Source organism: Protopterus annectens, chromosome 11.part0 (assembly GCF_019279795.1).
Source record: "Protopterus annectens isolate FY-2018-M chromosome 11.part0, PAN1.0, whole genome shotgun sequence".
Lineage (NCBI taxonomy): Eukaryota > Metazoa > Chordata > Ceratodontiformes > Protopteridae > Protopterus > Protopterus annectens.
Genome location: NC_056745.1, coordinates 81,872,595 through 81,890,487, shown reverse-complemented (window position 1 = coordinate 81,890,487; position 17,893 = coordinate 81,872,595). Strand labels below are relative to the sequence as shown.

General features: G+C 34.0%; 1 protein-coding gene across 3 annotated transcripts in view; it reads left to right on the top strand.

Annotated features, from left to right (window-relative positions):
* Positions 1-17,893, top strand: part of LOC122815179 — a 1,312,396-nt gene that overhangs the window by 524,835 nt on the left and 769,668 nt on the right. For all 3 annotated transcript variants that reach the window (XM_044087461.1, XM_044087460.1, XM_044087462.1), the window contains one exon: positions 12,934-13,069. In XM_044087461.1, the coding sequence (XP_043943396.1) occupies positions 12,934-13,069 (136 nt within the window). The remainder of the gene's footprint in view (positions 1-12,933; positions 13,070-17,893) is intronic.

Sequence of the window (17,893 nt, the reverse complement as noted above, 5' to 3'; positions counted from 1 at the left end):
ATTTATCATTCATCTTTCCCATGGTTCAGAGGGAGAGTAATAAAACACAGTTTGGGTAAAACTCTCACTTGTTGACGGGTAGTGGGGGATAAAACTCCAGTTAAAGTATTTATCTGAATTTTTATTAATTGTTTGTTTGTATGGAAGCATTGTTTCTTCAAGCAGAATTTAAGCAAACCTCTATGTACTCGGAAACATTTTTTTTTCTGTTGAAGACATGCAGATGTGTTTTGTGAAATGAGGTGACATATTAGACCCAGAAATTGTATTATTTGTCTTAGTTTTGCATTTGCAATGAATCAGGATTGGCACAGAAAGAGCAACTGTAGCCATAGTAGGATTTACAACTGTTTCAATTTCCAGACTGTGAATTCTGCTAGATGCCAGACTGCAAAGGAATAAATGGCAGCCTTTATAAATGACAGGAAATGGGACAAGAGGAGCAATAAAGAACATATAAAACTGTTCTGTGGAATATATAAGATCCTTGGATAGTATGGCAATGGCATGTATCCACGAAAATTATAGGATGTTGCAGATAAATAAAGAGACAGACAAGGAAGGACAATAGTAGAAATCAGAGGAAGGATTCATACAAGAAGAGTAAATGGGAGAGAAGTTTAGCAATTAATAAATAGCATTACAGTGACATTTAGTAATACTAAATTACATTTGGTTAGAAATAACTAAAAATAACAACCAAATCCACTGACTCTGTATAGACAAAGCAGTATTCTCTTTATGGTATTACAGGGAACAATAACAATATTAAAAGTTCCTGAACATTGCAGATAGAGACTATGCATATTTTTTGTGCATCTGTTTACTAATCACACATTTTGTTATGCTGTTTACTAGAAGAAGAATGTATAATGCAGAATCTTGAAAAGGTGTTTGACTCTGGGAAATAAATAAACAAACTGCAGTTTAGAAATGGTTATATAGAGGTGGGTTATAATGGTGAATTTGAGATCACCACATTGGGAATAGGGGGCAGAGGTGAAGGAGTGTGTTTTGTAGGAATAAAGTAAAACATGGTAGATAGATAACTGATATGGTAAGAGAGACAACAATTTACAATTTTAGAATATGAAGAGAGACATTGGTAACACTGATATGGTAGTTGATAAGCTGATGGACAGTAGAAAGAATTGTAGAGTAAAATACAAAGAAAAAAGACTATGGAGTACTGTACTATGAAAGTTTTCAGGGCTATCACCAGTGTTGCACTTTTAAGGCCATTCTAGTTTTAGGTCAGGGCTAGACAAGATACTGTAAGAAGGTACTGGGGACAGGCAGTGGGACAGGGGTAGATAACAGGAATCTGGGGAAACAGGGGTGACATTTACGTAATTGGTGATTTAGAATGTAGTTGTGGTGATCAGTCAGATAAAATGGGAAAGGCTACAGGTAAATTTATAAAGGTAATGATTTTTTTTGTACTCTGCTCCCACTATCTGTCGATCATTAGCCCCCTCATTTCACTTTACTCACGTGTGCTAACCCTAACCTTAACCCTGTTACTGTTAGTAAGCCAATCACAACACATTACCTTACCATAAACCTTTCTCCTAACACTACACAAGTCACACACAGACACAAACACACACACACACACACACACACACACACACACACACACACACACACACACACACACACACACACACACACACACACACACACTGTACCTAGCTCTTACTCTAACTATAATCCAGAAATACTTGCACATAGATTTCAAACCCTTCACACAATTGCCACAAAATGTATCTCCTTCCCTAGCCCTTATTCAGACTTTAACCTGTAAACACTCACATACACGTAGTCCCATTCCTAATGCAAAAATACTTTCAGTATACTCAAAACCTTTGTATGGCAGCAAAACCTCACTTAACTTTCTTGCAAGCACACCTCACACACCACAAAAAACAGTCACTGAACCAATGTTCAAAATGTCTAAAACATCAGCAAGCAAAACATTTGTTGAAAAAGATAACACAATGTACTCTCTTGACAAAATGTGCATTGACAGAGTATATTGAAAACAAACTTGCATATGCCAAGTTCATGGCTGCACAAATACAAGGCAATGAAAATCCCATAAAACAAAGGGATCACTGCTTGTGCACATTTAGAAACCACAGCAGCAATGAGTTCCTATGGAAAATAGTGACTCAGGAGTTCAGTGTCGGGGAGCTGATTCCCCATCCAGTAGGAACTTAGTGAAGGAATGAGGCATAAAAAAGACAAGCAGAACATCCTGGTTACTTTCAATTACATCTAAAGAAACTTGGCTTATTTACTGAGTAAGAGGCAACCATATTTTGAAGGTGACATCCTAAGGGGAAAAACAATTGTGATATACAAGATGACTGATGAGGTGAAGTAAGCTGCAATCCTAAAGGGTATACCATGCATACTTCTCAACTGTCTGGATTTTGGAGGATTCCCTTTAATTTGTTTCATCCCCTCCTAAAACTGGAAGTTATTTTGAGAAGTTCTAAGTTAATATTAGCAGTATTTAAGAAGTGCCCCTGACCCTTTTCCCTGATTTTTTCTTTTGCTTTTTCCTTAGCGCTGGAGGTAAAAATAGAGACAGTTGCTGACCACTGTTTTTTTCATTAGTACAAGATGTTCCATCATGCTCTGATGTTTAGAAAAGAGAAATTATAGATCTGTTTGCAAATGTGAATGCAAGTAATGCCATCTCATGAACACTCTGCAAACACAATCAGAACAACTATATATTTTTATCTCATTATATTTATGTATATGTAACTTAATCACTACCCTCTCCCTTCTTAAATGGAACCATATCAAAAAAAAAAAAAAAATCTACATGGGTAGAACTGCAGAAGCACAACCTGTGGCATATTTAATGATTTTCCATATTTCCATTGGCAGTATTGGTATGTGGTCCCATCTAACATTGTGATATAACAAACTTCAGAATGCCACCAAGACAAGAGCTAAGGGTCATGAAATTGCTAGCAATTGTTTATTAACAAGCTATGTCACAATTGTTATATGACTTATTTATAGTTTTGTCCCTAACAAGCCACTATATATGAATAGTGAAAAACATATTCTTTTTCACCTTCTTGTTCTGGAGATTGTATATTTTCACATTGACTTAGTTTTGACTAATGAAGCATTTCTTCTCCCCATATCACTTTTGACCAGAAGACATTATGAACATGCATTTTAGTACAAGTTGGTAGGAGGACTGATTTCACAAGCAGGAGACATACAAAATAACAACTCATTATTTGCTTTTGGTGAATACTTTGTGCATTCTCCATGGAATCATGGCTGTCAGGAACTCTTAAATTATATTATAGCATGTTTTTTGGATATGAAAATCTTTGTTACATTTAATAAACAATGTTCTTATAACTACCTATACATCTTGAAACAGAGTAAGATCAGGGAATAACAGCACTTGATGAAATTTGAACTTGTTTGGTGTTTTGTGTAGTAGAAATGCACTTTCTTTAAAGCAGACTCAATTAACTTGATTATTCAGCCTGAAAAAGAATGTTTTGTAGATTGATTGGACAGATATTTTTTAACATTCAATCTGACTGCCACTTACAAAACAGAAAGCTATTTATACAGCAATTATTTTTGAAAGAACATCTTTTAGGGTAAAATAGCACTTAGAAGGAAAATGTGCAGAAAGAATAAAATATATTATTTAAGAGTAAAAGATTTTAGTATGGGGATGAAAAGACAGTACAGTACAATACAAAACTGATAGAAAGTATTGCCAGGGTGGAAGTTATTCTTTTATTTTCAAGAGGTCATGTTCACTGAAACTATATTGAATTACACAAAATGAAGTTTTGCTTGCTAATTTAACAAAATGTTATCACTGTGAGGAAAATAACTAATTAAAATATGAATGTGTTTTGAGTTACTGGAAAGACACTGAAACATATTAACTACACTGGTGTGGAAAATGATACACGTTTAATTTACAAATCTTAACACTTTGTTAACATTAAAAAGGTTTGGATTTCTAATGTGATATTCAAAAGAAAAAAAAGTAAGTCCACAGTTCTGTAAGACTGACATGTATTTTGAATTAACAATATATTATCACTAGATATTTAATGCACATAAAGGCTAAAACAATTTGGGTATATACTTAATGAGCACTAGAGTAATGTATATAACAGAGGTGTAGCTGGCTCACTAAGCATCCTGGGCAGATTCCACAAGCCAGGGCCCCACCCCATGTAACCTCATGTAGCTCTTCAATTAGTGAAGAATAAAAACAGAACAAAAAAACAAACAAACAAAGTAGGTTGCTGGATGGCCAATCACACCCTCCTAAACCTTTGTGCCTGGAGCAATTGTCATTCTCGCCCTGCCCTAGCTACACTTCTGCAAATAAAATGAGACAGACACATTCATGTGTTCAAATATCACACTTAGGGGAAATGCTTCAAAGTTTGTGAAAATGATGCATGGTTGCACTGGATGAGAAATTATTGGCAATCTTGTTAAAAAAGTAAGATATTCTGCATTTTTCAATGTGGGGAAACAGATTGTGCATCTCATGCCGACATGTGTGCAGTGGTGGTGGTGTGGAATTGTACTAAATAATCAACATGGTTATGTCTAATGATCATTCATTATAATGACAACTTTATAATTTGAATTTCTTTTGCATAATTAGTGAATATGTCTGTCCAATTTAATAACATTGAGTAAGTAGCGTGACACTTGTCTCATGGAACATATCGATGTGTACACTGCAACAGCATGCAGAATTAGGGTGTGCAGCTGCTGAACAGTATGTTTCGTTCTTGGTGAACCAACTGTAGGCTATGTAGGCTAAAAAGAGCAGTACACACAAGGGGTTAATATGAAAGAGGCAGTGAAAGGACATGCATGTTAGAGCAGCAAGAGCTATGGAAAACAAAGAGTAATATCAGATTATAATATGTTAAGCAATGTAGCTGGTGTGGACATTATACCAGGGATCCAACCAATACCATGCAATAACTGCATAGTCTGAGTGGCTCATTTTGCAAGGAAAAGCAATAAATGTACAACAGTGAGGTACATTTGTGTAGCGTGGCAGTGCATCAGTGGGATAATGCACAGATGCATAGACAGTAATACCCTGAAAGAGAGTATGAGCAGAGGTAAACATAAGACAACAGGCAAATGTGCATTCCTGTGGCAAGTTGTTTTGTGTGTTAACACAGGAGCATGTACAAAGGTACATCGTTGTTCTGAATAGCTGCATGAAATGCTTCACAAGTGTTATAGGTGGGAAGCATAGCAGATGCATGATGGGATAATCATGCACATATCCCATAGGAAACTGCAAACCACTAAATAAGCAACATGAGGTAAAACATGTAACCTATTCCTATGACTTTATATGAAGAGTATGAATCTGAAGATATGGCTTTAAAGCTTAGCAGGAGTGGTCCATATTGCTACTGCCAGGCCCAAGCAAAGAGCATTTGCAGACCAACACAGTAGAATCTACTAAGACGCCATGTTGTGTACAAGTCTAGTGGCCACAAAACAACCACTCAACTAAAAAAACACTGATGTGAACACTGCCAGTGTGAAGAAACACTTGTCTGCCATGACAGTAACAAATAGACAAAAATGGAATATACCACATAGAATATTTATGGTCAATGTCATGCGTAAGAGGTCAGTGGGACAAGTAAGCAAAAATGGGTTCAAAACAGATGCTAGTGAAACCAAATATTGTGATGAGAAGACTGTATGGGGTAGACAGGGAAGCAGCATTAAGAAGCAGGAGGAGGAGCCTGCAGTCAGATCAGACAGGGCCAATGAGCATTCTGGGATTAATTGGCACCAGGGCCAATGAGCATTCTGGGATTAATTGGCACCATTTATTAATTTCATTATTTATGCACATAAGCAGGCATGGTTGACTGTAGTATCATTTTATGATTTTCAATCAGCAATCAAGGTACAAAGTAAACAGTAAGCCATAACTATAGGGAGGGCGTGCAGTGCAGGACTGATGCTGTGTTTGCCCAATAACAAACAATGCACAATATTACTTAAACAAAGCAGTTGTTTCACGAGAAAGGGTTAGAGTGAGATGTAGCAAATGAGCACACTGTTTGCCACTGTAATATTGTGGTGTTGTGTGCCAAAGCAGTTACACTGGGAGTGTTGGGTAGTGGGCTGTGAGACAAGTGCTTCTTAGAGAGACTTCTTGTGCAACCACTGTACTACGGAGACCTTTTCAGACTATTTCTTATTTAATAAAACTGCCATTGTAATGCGCAGGCTTACAGCACAACCTTTTCTAAATCAAGAAAGAGCAGCCATCTGCAATGATGCTGTTAATAAAATAAGCACTCTACTACTTTTTCATTTTTTGTATTAAAATAAGGTTCTGTAGTAACTTGATATTCACAAGCCAATGAGCAGGTTCAAACCATTGACAAAACTATCCAGCTCCCAGTAGGGAATCTCAGTTACTTCAGTGAAGACAGCGTCTGCAGCAACAGATCAATGCTACCATCACAAGTTACAGATGTATGAGGCACATACACTTGGAAGGTCATTCTTAGCTTGGACCATAAGACATGGATAAACTTCTAACTATGTGACCATTATATGACCAGTAGCTTCATAAATTACACCTGTAAGAGAGAGTATTTGGTTGGAAAGTTGTTACCACTTAGGCCTTGAAGTCTCAGCATTGCTGTTTGTAATGGATGGACAGACTTTCCAGTTGCTAAAAACTTTACAGTCTTGGAAGCTCCCAAAATTATATTTATTATAAGACTGATACATTAGTTGTGTCCATATCTAGTAAGAGCTGTTTTCAGTTTGTTCTTCCTGAGATTATTGATATTATAACTAAACTTTCACATTGTTTATATCTCTATATATCCTCAAAACCCTCTACTAATACTCTCTACCTTTGGACAGTCATAGGTGATATGCAGGTAATGTAATCTCTGGGTCTCTCAACTTTAACACCTCTTAAAATCATTGAAATCTGTTTTTCTTTGTTTTTTCATTATCTTATACCAATGCAAAATAATGATCTGCTTTGCATCTCTGCTCATTTCATCCCTCTCATCCATTTCTCCTATTTGCCACACCAAGATCCCATTCTTAGACTGCTATTCCACTTATTCCACTCCTTATGGGCATCATCTTTAGCTCAACTAACATCCTCTAAATCTTTAAGGCCTACAACTCACTCATTTCCACCTGCCTGACCCCCTATATTCTTCTAACTCCCCCATAACTGCAACCTCACAAGCAGGTGGATCATAATTAAGTGGCGTTGGGAGGGATGTGAGATAGCAATATTGCACTATTATGTCCTAAATGAGGATGATGCAGAGATATTTAGAGAAGAGTTACAGGATATCGGCAAAGTAAGAGGGTTAGAAAACAGGCTGATTATTCATGGAGATTTCAAACCACAAACAGATAGGCTGGAAAGGAAACAGTATGGCAAGAAGAAAAAGCAGGTGTAAGAGGTTTTACATTTGTTGAGGAATGAGAATAGCCATGTGAGTGATAGACTACTGATAGACAAGGCTATAAGGGAGGGATAGCAGGGATACATTTTGGAGAAAGGAATGCATCTGACCATGCTATTGTTAGTACGGACTGGGAAGGAGGTGGAAATTGCCCAACAGCATGCAGATAGAACTATGGCCAGTGGCAGAAACCACAACATTAGGAATGGATGCAGCAGATAATGAAAGAAGCCCTTGATCTAAACAAATGGAAAGAGAGTGAAGTCGGAATAATGGAATGGGATACAATAAAAACAGCTTGGAGATTTTGACTGATAGGAAAGAAAGCAGTAAGAAGAAAATAGAAGAAAGATGAGGAGAACAGAAAACTAATCAGAGAAAATGTATTGTGAAGGCAATAGGCAAGAAATGCTCAGAGCAGAGGTAGGACAGTTCGGCACTAGACGGAAATTGTAGGAAGAAACAAAAATGAAAGTGAAGATGGAAAGAATTATACAGACTCGTACATCAGTAAGGCTATGATGGAAGGGGGTTCAGTATCTGGAAGGAGAATATAATGAATGAAAGAGAGTAGGAAGGACTGAACAGGTGTGCATGAAGAGGGCAGAAAACAGATCTAAGATATCTTAGAGGTGGAAAGCCAGGTGCGTTAGACGGCTTCCAGATAGATTTCTGTAAGTGACTAGGATGGCAGGTAAGTGATGCTTTGGTAAAAGTATTTAATGAGTTCTTGGAAAGAAGGAAGTTATCAAGCGTGATGGACGAGATAAATGGCATGACTTTCTATAATGAGAAAGGCAACCCAAAGAGTTTCTGAACTGTGTACTAATATTCTTGTGTAATCAGAATTAGAAACTTCACAAAAATTTAACAGTAAGATTAGAAAAGTTGTTGCAAGGGATAATAGGAGAAGAACAGGTAGGTTGTGCACATTGGAGTACCTTAACAGATCACTAGTGTGCACTATTACACTGTTTTGAGCTTGGCTGAAAGGGATAAGAAAAGGAAGATAGGGATGTTCAGATGTACGTATAAAAATGTTTTTGACTGTGTGTCCTGGAAATCTTATGGATAAGGTAATATAATAGGGAGTGGGAGATGGACTCACTGACTAGCTGCCTTTTAGAGGGCCCCCCAGATGAAATTATTTGTAAATGGGGAATTGTCTGACAAAACAGAAATGAAGAGGGGTGCCCCATCACCAGCATTATTTTCAATGGTAATTGAATACTTGGTGCAACAAATCAAAATTTTATTGGTCTGAAACATGAAGGCAGGGGTAATAAAAATAATTTCTTTTTATTTCCAGATGACTGAGTACTAACTTCAGAGGCTGTAGAAAAACAACTCTGGCAGATTTTCTAAATGTTCAGAACATTTAGGCTGTGAAGAAGAATAAGAATATAATCCAGAAAGGTCAGTACTAATAACAGGAAGGAATAAGAACGTTAGGGCCATGGAATTGAAAGAAACAAAGGAAGGAGAGAAGGGTTTGTGCTTGATGGTTTCCAGGAAGTAAACCAAGTGAGGAGGAGAAACTGTAGGAGGATAGGCATAATGTCAGAAAATTGGATGTATGAAATAACTTTTTCCACAAAAAGCCAACTAAGCTGGAAGACGGCAATAAAGGCTACGCAGTTCCACTGTAATCCACTAAGATCACTTTAATGCAAAGACGACAAAACACGGCAAACACGTCACATATAAAGAAAACACAAAAATAGAAATAACCAGATGTTAAGCGCTTTCATCTGCCGATTGCAGACTTCTTCAGAACATAACAAAGTTGCAACTGTCTCTGAAATTTAAACTGTAATTGGCACCAAACCATGCTAAATAATATATATAAGGAAGGCAGAGTATGTGTTCTAACTTATTCCCCATATGTCAATTATATTAAGGAGATAGTGGTTAAATATTGGGACACTATCACAGTAACAGATGCTACTAGAGAAAAGTTAGGCACTTCTCCGACTATAGTATATAAGACAGCACCCAACATTAAGAAACTATTGGAGAAGGCTGGTAGTCAAGGGATCACTAAGAAGAAGAAAGAAACATACACTAAGAAATGTGGAAATTGTAAACAATGCCAATATATCAATACTTCACCATACATCAAGTTAGAAGATGTGAATCACACTAAAATTAAGAGTAGGGGAGGGTATTGTTATACAAAACAGGTGGTGTACTTAGCTAAATGTAATTCATGCCCAGCTTTCTACATCGGAAAGACAGAGAGGCAACTGAAGAAGCGGATATATGAACATTATTATAGGATTAAAATTAAAGACCTTAAAAATGCTTTGTACAGACACATTAAAGAAGTAGGAGAACAACATTTATTTACCTTCACTATAATAGATCAGGAGTTCTTGAATCCAATAGGAGGTGACTGGAAAAACAAACTAGCATGTAAGGAGAGTAAGTGGCAGATTTTAGTAGATGCCACCAGAACCCCAGGACTTAATGACTTTATAAGCATCAAACCCTTCCTTAAAATGTGATTTATCAGTAGTATATATGACATACATTTCAGAATATTAGGGGTAATAATTTTATATGATTATGTATTATAATTGCATATAGATACATGTATACAATGAAATTAGTTTATGTTGTTTTTAGATTAGATATTAGTATAAAATTTATTTATTTATGACTTTTATCTATTATATAATAATTATTTATATATTTTATTAGTTATAAGTTTCACAAATATGGAGGAGTCAGTAATTGTAGTAACAATATCCACATATATTTTTAAAGTTCATAATATTTATACACTATTTAATAATAGAGAAATGTGCAATATATATAGGGGTGTGCCTTTAAAACATTTAGCATGGTTTGGCGCCAATTACAGTTTAAATTTCAGAGACAGTTGCAACTTTGTTATGTTCTGAAGAAGTCTGCAATCGGCAGATGAAAGCGCTTAACATCTGGTTATTTCTATTTTTGTGTTTTCTTTATATGTGACGTGTTTGCCGTGTTTTGTCGTCTTTGCATTAAAGTGATCTTAGTGGATTACAGTGGAACTGCGTAGCCTTTATTGCCGTCTTCCAGCTTAGTTGGCTTTTTGTAGAAAATTGGATGTGACAAATGTATCCTTGTGGGAAAGGATTAACCAAATGAAGGGCATGATTTTTTCCATGCAATTTATATGGTCAGATGTATTTAAATTAAATTCCAAGAAAATTTTATCAAGGAGTTTCAGCAGGTATATGACAGGTTTATACAGAGAAAGAAATGAGGTGAATAGCAAAGAACTAATTCCAAGTAGATTGAAAGTCAGGAGGAAGTGGTTCACTTCCAAAGAAAAATCTATCTCAGGGATTAAGTGGGCAAGAACTGAATGGAGGAGGAGGAATTTGATGGGAAGTGGGATATAAATGGAAATATACCAAGAAAATTAATAGGGACAGATGGGTTGACAGAATTTTCTTAGAATAAAACCTATAAGATATACATGAATATAATGCCAATTAGGTACATTTTGAGAGGGGAAGCCAGGAAAATGGAAATGAAACTGCAGGGTTGGGAAAAGAGAGACTTTAGTATACTGAAAGACTTAAAAATGTGGTATATGGAGTTGGGCCTCTTTTGAAGAACTTCATCAAAGATATGGAGTAGGAGAAGGGAACTGATTACCTTACAGTGGGTCCATTGCAAAAATTGATGGAGCTGTACACAGGGTTGGAAAGGGAGGATGTAGAATAAAACAAAAAGTGAAATGTAAAGGGACAAGCTAAAGAAAAAAAGGAAAAAATATTCAGAGGTTGAGAAAAGGGGTGGATCTGGTATAATGCCTAAGGTTTTCACATAACAGACCAGAGTGCAAGGTTTGATTCTAATCTCAAGTTATTGGTTAGGCTTAAAATGGCCCATCAGAACAGCCCATCAGAACCCAAAATGAGGCTTGAACAATAATTTTATAACTTTTCCATCTGAAATAATTAATGAATTAATTATCCAATAAAATGTAATTGAAAAAATACTTGGGTAAAACAGTTTGTATAGAAAACTTTGCGTAAATAAAATTAAAAACCACAAATTTCATATTCACCAAGGTAGTGAATTAAATACAAGGATAAAAACATGAATATGACCTTAGATTAAAAACAACATGTTGTATTTATAAAAATCTGTATATAATTCAATAAAATTCATTTTACAATAGGAAAAACATATTTCATTCTGCTGAATAAGATGCAATGAATATTGCCATCTAGTGAAATTTTTAACAAATTAAAGCTTAGCTGCTCTTAACTTAAGTACTGGAATAATGGACAGAAAATGGATTTGTATAGACAGCGTTAATTCTGTGTTGTGTGGTTTTACAATACATTATGTGTATCATACGGTCTTGGCGCCCTTATTTGGTTCTCCTGCGAACTTTTTGTTTGGTTTTGGTCTTTATCGGGTTCGCTATCATCTCTTGTATTATTTCATTATGACAAGCCCTCATGATGGCCTTTTTGGCTTATAAGAAATTATAATAAAAACACTTTAATTAGTTTACAATAAAAAAATCATATCATAACCATATATCTCTTCCACAGCTGTCTTGGGGAAAAGCAAAAATAAAAAATTGGAAGTACTTACTGACTTACTGTGCTGCACAGACAATAGTTCTGCATGGAGAATCAAGATAAGATAGATAGGCGTGTTTTATTTTTTATTTTGTGACCATAGTCATCTTTAAAATGTTTCTATATTTTTGTGGAGAAGGCAGACTGTTATTTGAAAAGCCTTCTTAAGACAACAGTGAAATCAGAAAGAATGTTGGCTTCAAGAATGTATAGGATGAACTTAAAGCAGTTTTACTGGCATATAAGAAGAAGCTGGACATTGATTAGCAAAAAAGAAATACACTTTATTTACTATGTAAGGCAATACAAAGGTCACATGTGCACCCCAGTTATTATTTGCTGATTCATCTTAAACTAATGTATGCTTATGTGGCTAGATACCAGTTTTGCCAAGCTGTGCTGCATTGTTAGATTAATTATATTGGCAATTTCATTACATACCGTACTTCACATGTTCATATTGCATTCCAGTAGCAATATCCAAATGCTGCCTTGTTCCTTTGAATGACAGGTAGCAGTGTTATGGGGAATGGGTCATACTTCAACACAAAAATGTCAGCATTATGAACAAAATCAAATATATTTTCTATTTTTGTTTGTATTCAACAATGTTAACACTTAAAGCAAATTCAAAGATTTTGAAAATGTTTAAGGGCAAATGGGAGTTTGGGCTAGGCTTATCAATGAACAAGAACATTTTAAATGTTTCACAATTTGTGTCTATTTTGCATTAAAAATACTCGAGTGCCTTCTCTTGGTATTTTCACACGCTTGGTGACATGATTTTAGCACATTCTAAATATTTTTAATTTATATTTTTGTTTACATAGGTCCACAGTGCTGCAGATTTTGAACACATTGCTCACATGAGTATGTTTGAGAATTATGAACAAGCCTGGAATATTCCAGTAAGAATAAGACGTACACTTGCTGCTTCTCAGGACATTGCATCCACTCCACTACAAAGTAGATACATTTTTTCTTATTGCTTTTCTCTAATATTTCAGGCAATGAACAAGCAATGTGTATTATATAAATGATCTATATATTAGCAATATTTAATACAGCAGCACAGATATTACAAAAATACATTTTTATCTTTATTAATGAGTGCAAATTGAAATCTGGAAAACATCTTGATATGGAACAAGACAATAAAAAGTTGTATCTTTGTAGAATATTTTAAATACCTGAGATGGTACATTTCATTTGATATGGTACTGTTACCAATATTACAAGCAGATGTATCCACGGTGGTACAGCAGTAGCATTGTTGCCTCACAGCAAGAGGTTCTCCTGTTTGATTCATGGCTGGAGTGCCTTCTATGTGGAGTCTGCATGTTCTCCCTGTGGTTGAGTGGCCTGCGAAAGACATGCGTGAATGGGCATGCCTTTGCTGAAGGTTGGGCGTCGGGCTGGCAACTCGGCACCATAAAAATCAACTGCCAATCATTAGCGGACCAGAGTTCTGCTGTGGTGACCCCTAACCAGGAAAAGCCGAAAAGACAAACATTTGCTTTAATGTGTAATTTCTTTATTCCCAATCTTAACATAAATCCTGACATACATTATATCTACACCATTTGTTTTTTTCTTTAACTGCTTTAATCTTTACTTCTAGAACATTTTCCTATGTATTATATTGCAGTGGTGGTGCTGTGATAGCGCTGTCGCCTGACAGTAAGATGTTGTCCCGTTTGATTCTCAGCTAGAACATCTTCTGTCTGGAGACATGCGTGAATGGGCATACCTTCGTTGAAGGTTGTGCATCAGGGCTGGCAACTCGGTACATAAAAATCTACTGCCAATCATTAGCGGACTGGAGTTTCGCTGTGGTGACCCCTAACCGGGAAAAGCCAAAAGACACAACGTTAATATAATAATATCTTCTCATAATATTATTATACCATATTTTTCTATCTTCTTCCACTTCATCAATCTTTATTTTCCACATTCTTATCTTTTGTTGATAATTCTCTATTTCTTCATTACACCCTCTTCTGTTCTTTTATTTCTTATACTTTCCCACATTTCCTTATACTTCAATACATTTACCCCTAATTTCTCATTTTTTCATTTAACCATTTCAATACCTTATATAAATTTAATGAAACAACATAAACTATTGATTTTATCATACCTAATCATCCTTCTTACTTATCCATATATAATATAAGGTATATTTGCCTTAACAGATAATTTATTTATTCTTACAACAGGGTTTAATCTCAATCCCCATATAAAGGAGACATATATTTCTACTAAAAGTTTTCATATCCTCTAAAAATCATGGCAACACTTGCTACATACATTATCTTTCCTATTAACACTGAGTTAATTAAATACACTTTTTATATGCCAATCTCAACATTTCCATAATAAATAAACATATTTTATTTCCTTTATTATTAAATCCTGTCCCTTCTTATTTTCTTCTTTATCAAAATGTATCCCTAAACAGATACTTCTTTCATAGAAAATTGTGCACCTGCTATTTTTATTGTATTACTCACTCCTTTACTCATTTCTTTACTAAGCATCATACCTCTTTCCTTTAAACTTTCAACTATCTAAATCAGAACTTTTCTCATCTACACTTTATTTTTAGTTGTTATAATACTGTCATCTGCGTATGGCATCATAACTGGAATTTCAGCTTCTGTTTGAATTTTATCATTTGCATTCTTCATTAGCTGATTTACCTTTTTAACTACTGTATTCATGACTAAAAAAATAAAAAACTACTCATAGGACACCCTTGTCTTATACCATTATTCATAACTATTTCTTTATTTAACCATCCATTGACTAAGACTCTTACTTTGTTATTCTTAGAAGCTGTTCTACATACTTGCTTTATTTTATTACTAATATTATACATATTCATTATTTTCCACAATATATTTTGTACTGAATCAAATGCTTTATTAATATCACTTATCATAAGTTTTATATTTCCTTTCTTTCTATTTATATCATCTATAATTTCTCTCACTATAATTAATAATTCTTGGCTTCCTTTTCCTTTTATACCACACACACTTTCCTTCATTATGTATTGCTTTTCATTCTCAAATCTCTTTTGTATTATTTTCATAAATTTATTATAGTCGGTTGAACTATTGGTCTCTAATTTTTATAGCTTGTTTTTCTCCTTTTTTCATATAACTTTTAATACTTCACTATAGAATTCCTTATATTTTAATCCTTCAACCATTAATTGAATAAACACTTGAAATAATTTTCTGCCATATTTCTGGATTTTATACATTTGAAACCCAATACTACCTGAGCCAGATGCTGGTTCCACATTTAACTGTTTATTTTTTCTAATTCATACAATGTGATCTCTTTTTCAAATTCATTATTAATTTGTTCAGATTTTTTTACTTCCCATTTCAGTATACTATGTCTCTTTTCTACTGAACATTTCTTACACATATTTTACAATTTCCATAACTTTATGTTGACTTTTCTTTGTATTTCATTATTTATATTTCATTACTCTAATAATACTACTATCCTCCTTCACTGTCTTGTTTAAATAAGGTGAGCCTTCATCTTTTCTTCCTTACAAAAATACCTTTGTTTATACAATAATTTTCTAATTTTGTAAGAATTTTTTGTATACATTTCCTTTTCCTTCTGTTAATAATCCATATTATTATTTTTTAAGTTGTTCATCACATCTCTCTGTATTTTATCATATTCCTGCTTTTCTTTTTTCTTTCTTTATTTTTTAAAACACGATAACCATTTTTATATTTTTGTTTAAAAGCAACCCGTCATCTGACCATTTAACATTAAATGCTTTCATAGTAATATGATCCTTCCATAATTGCTTAATATTTTTCTTGCCTTTTTCATTCCATTCTTTTCATTTATTCTTTTATGCATTTCATATCTTTATGTATGCTTTATTATATATTTCCAATCATATTGCCAAATGATCTGAGAAACCTCTTGCAATAGTTTCTTTTTCCATTATACATATTCCTTCTTATTTCAAAAAATAAAATATTTCAGATTTTAAAGTACCTCTCTTGTAAGTCCATTTTTTATTCCATGTAACTAGTTTTCCACATTTTATTATTCCATCATCTTTTTGCATCTTTTCTTATTTCTCCTTAAGTCCCAATTAAAATCTCCTGTAATTATTATATCCATATTTAGCAATACATAAGCCAGTATTTTCTAAAATACATTCTTCCTTTCTTTACTAATCACATATGCATATATAGCAATACTTCTATTATTTTTTTCTTGCCATTGTTTGTCTATAATCGATAATCTTCCCATTTGACTAATATAACATCCAGCATTTTCTCTTCTCTTCTACATAGAACTGTTATTCCTGAACACAGTTCATTCCCTATGTTCAACATTATTTCCCCATCCCATACTTTTTGTGTCTTCAAACTTTTTCCAGAATTATTATGACCTCCAGAATAATCACATCAATGCCACATTTGCTTCACCATTCTAAAGCTTCTATTCTTTTAGCAATATTTTTCATACTATTAACATTCACATAAAGAATTCTTATATTTCCCTGATTCTTAGTTTAGGAGATGCCATCTAAACTAATAAGGAAAGCTTTACCCATTTCCTTTCTTCTTCTACTTTTATATAAATGGCTTTGAATTTTCTTTTTCTATTATTGGGTCTTTTACCAATGGAATTATTTTTCTCTTGTATCATTTTCCAACTCATACCTTCATCATCATTAACATCTGATTCAATCTCTAATTCAACTCCTTCATTATTTATCAGTATCTCCCTTTTTCTGAAGTTTCTATCTCTTCTTCAATCCTTTCTTGTTCTTTCATTTTTTTTCTGATTTATAATATTTAACTTATTTTCTTTTTCTTTATAATGCATCCATAAATGCCCTGTTAGTTGCATTTATAACATTCAAGTTCAGATTTTTTTTGCTTTATTGTCCTGTTTTACTATATATATATATATATATATATATATATATATATATATATATATATATATATATATATATATATATATATAAAAATAACATTACTTTTTGTCACAACTAGTAAATAAGTGTCCTTCTTTTCCATGAAAATAACATGTTCTTGGTTGTCCCTAATATTTTACATGTTAACATCAACATTTATAAAACTTGGAATATGTAAATTTTTCTCCATTTCCATATTTAGAATGTCATTGCAGTCCCATGCCCCAGTCCATAAACCCCTATTATCATAGACGTTTGAAATTTCTATTATTTCTTTACAGATATTTTAAATTATTTTTTAGTCTCTATTTCCATTTCAGTTCAAAACTGTATATGACCTTTCTTTTTATTCTCTCAAAAATATGCTTTCATTATATATTCATTTCAAGGATTGTCATTTCGTCTTTTTTCATATTTACACAAAAATCTCTCTATACCTTGTACCATTGCAAAGAAAATATCACAAAATGTCTCTTTGTTAATTAAAGCAAATGCTCTTACCTCTTGTGCTTTTACACCCAAAGGTAAATTACATTGTCTCATACCTTGTATCTGTTCATTGTATGTTGTATTTTGCTCTGTACTCTTACCATGAATTTTCTTTTTGATTTGACCTCTTTTCTTTTTTTCTCTCACTCATTCCTGTGTGTCTGATACTTTCTCTGTGTAGGTCTTCTTTCTGTTTCTGATGCTTTCTTTTGGCATTGCTTCTATATCTCCTTTGTCTATTTCTTTCATAATACCCCCCCCCACAAAACATCATTCTCCAACTCACCTTGGTTGATCATTTCTTGAAGTATATCATCCCACAACCC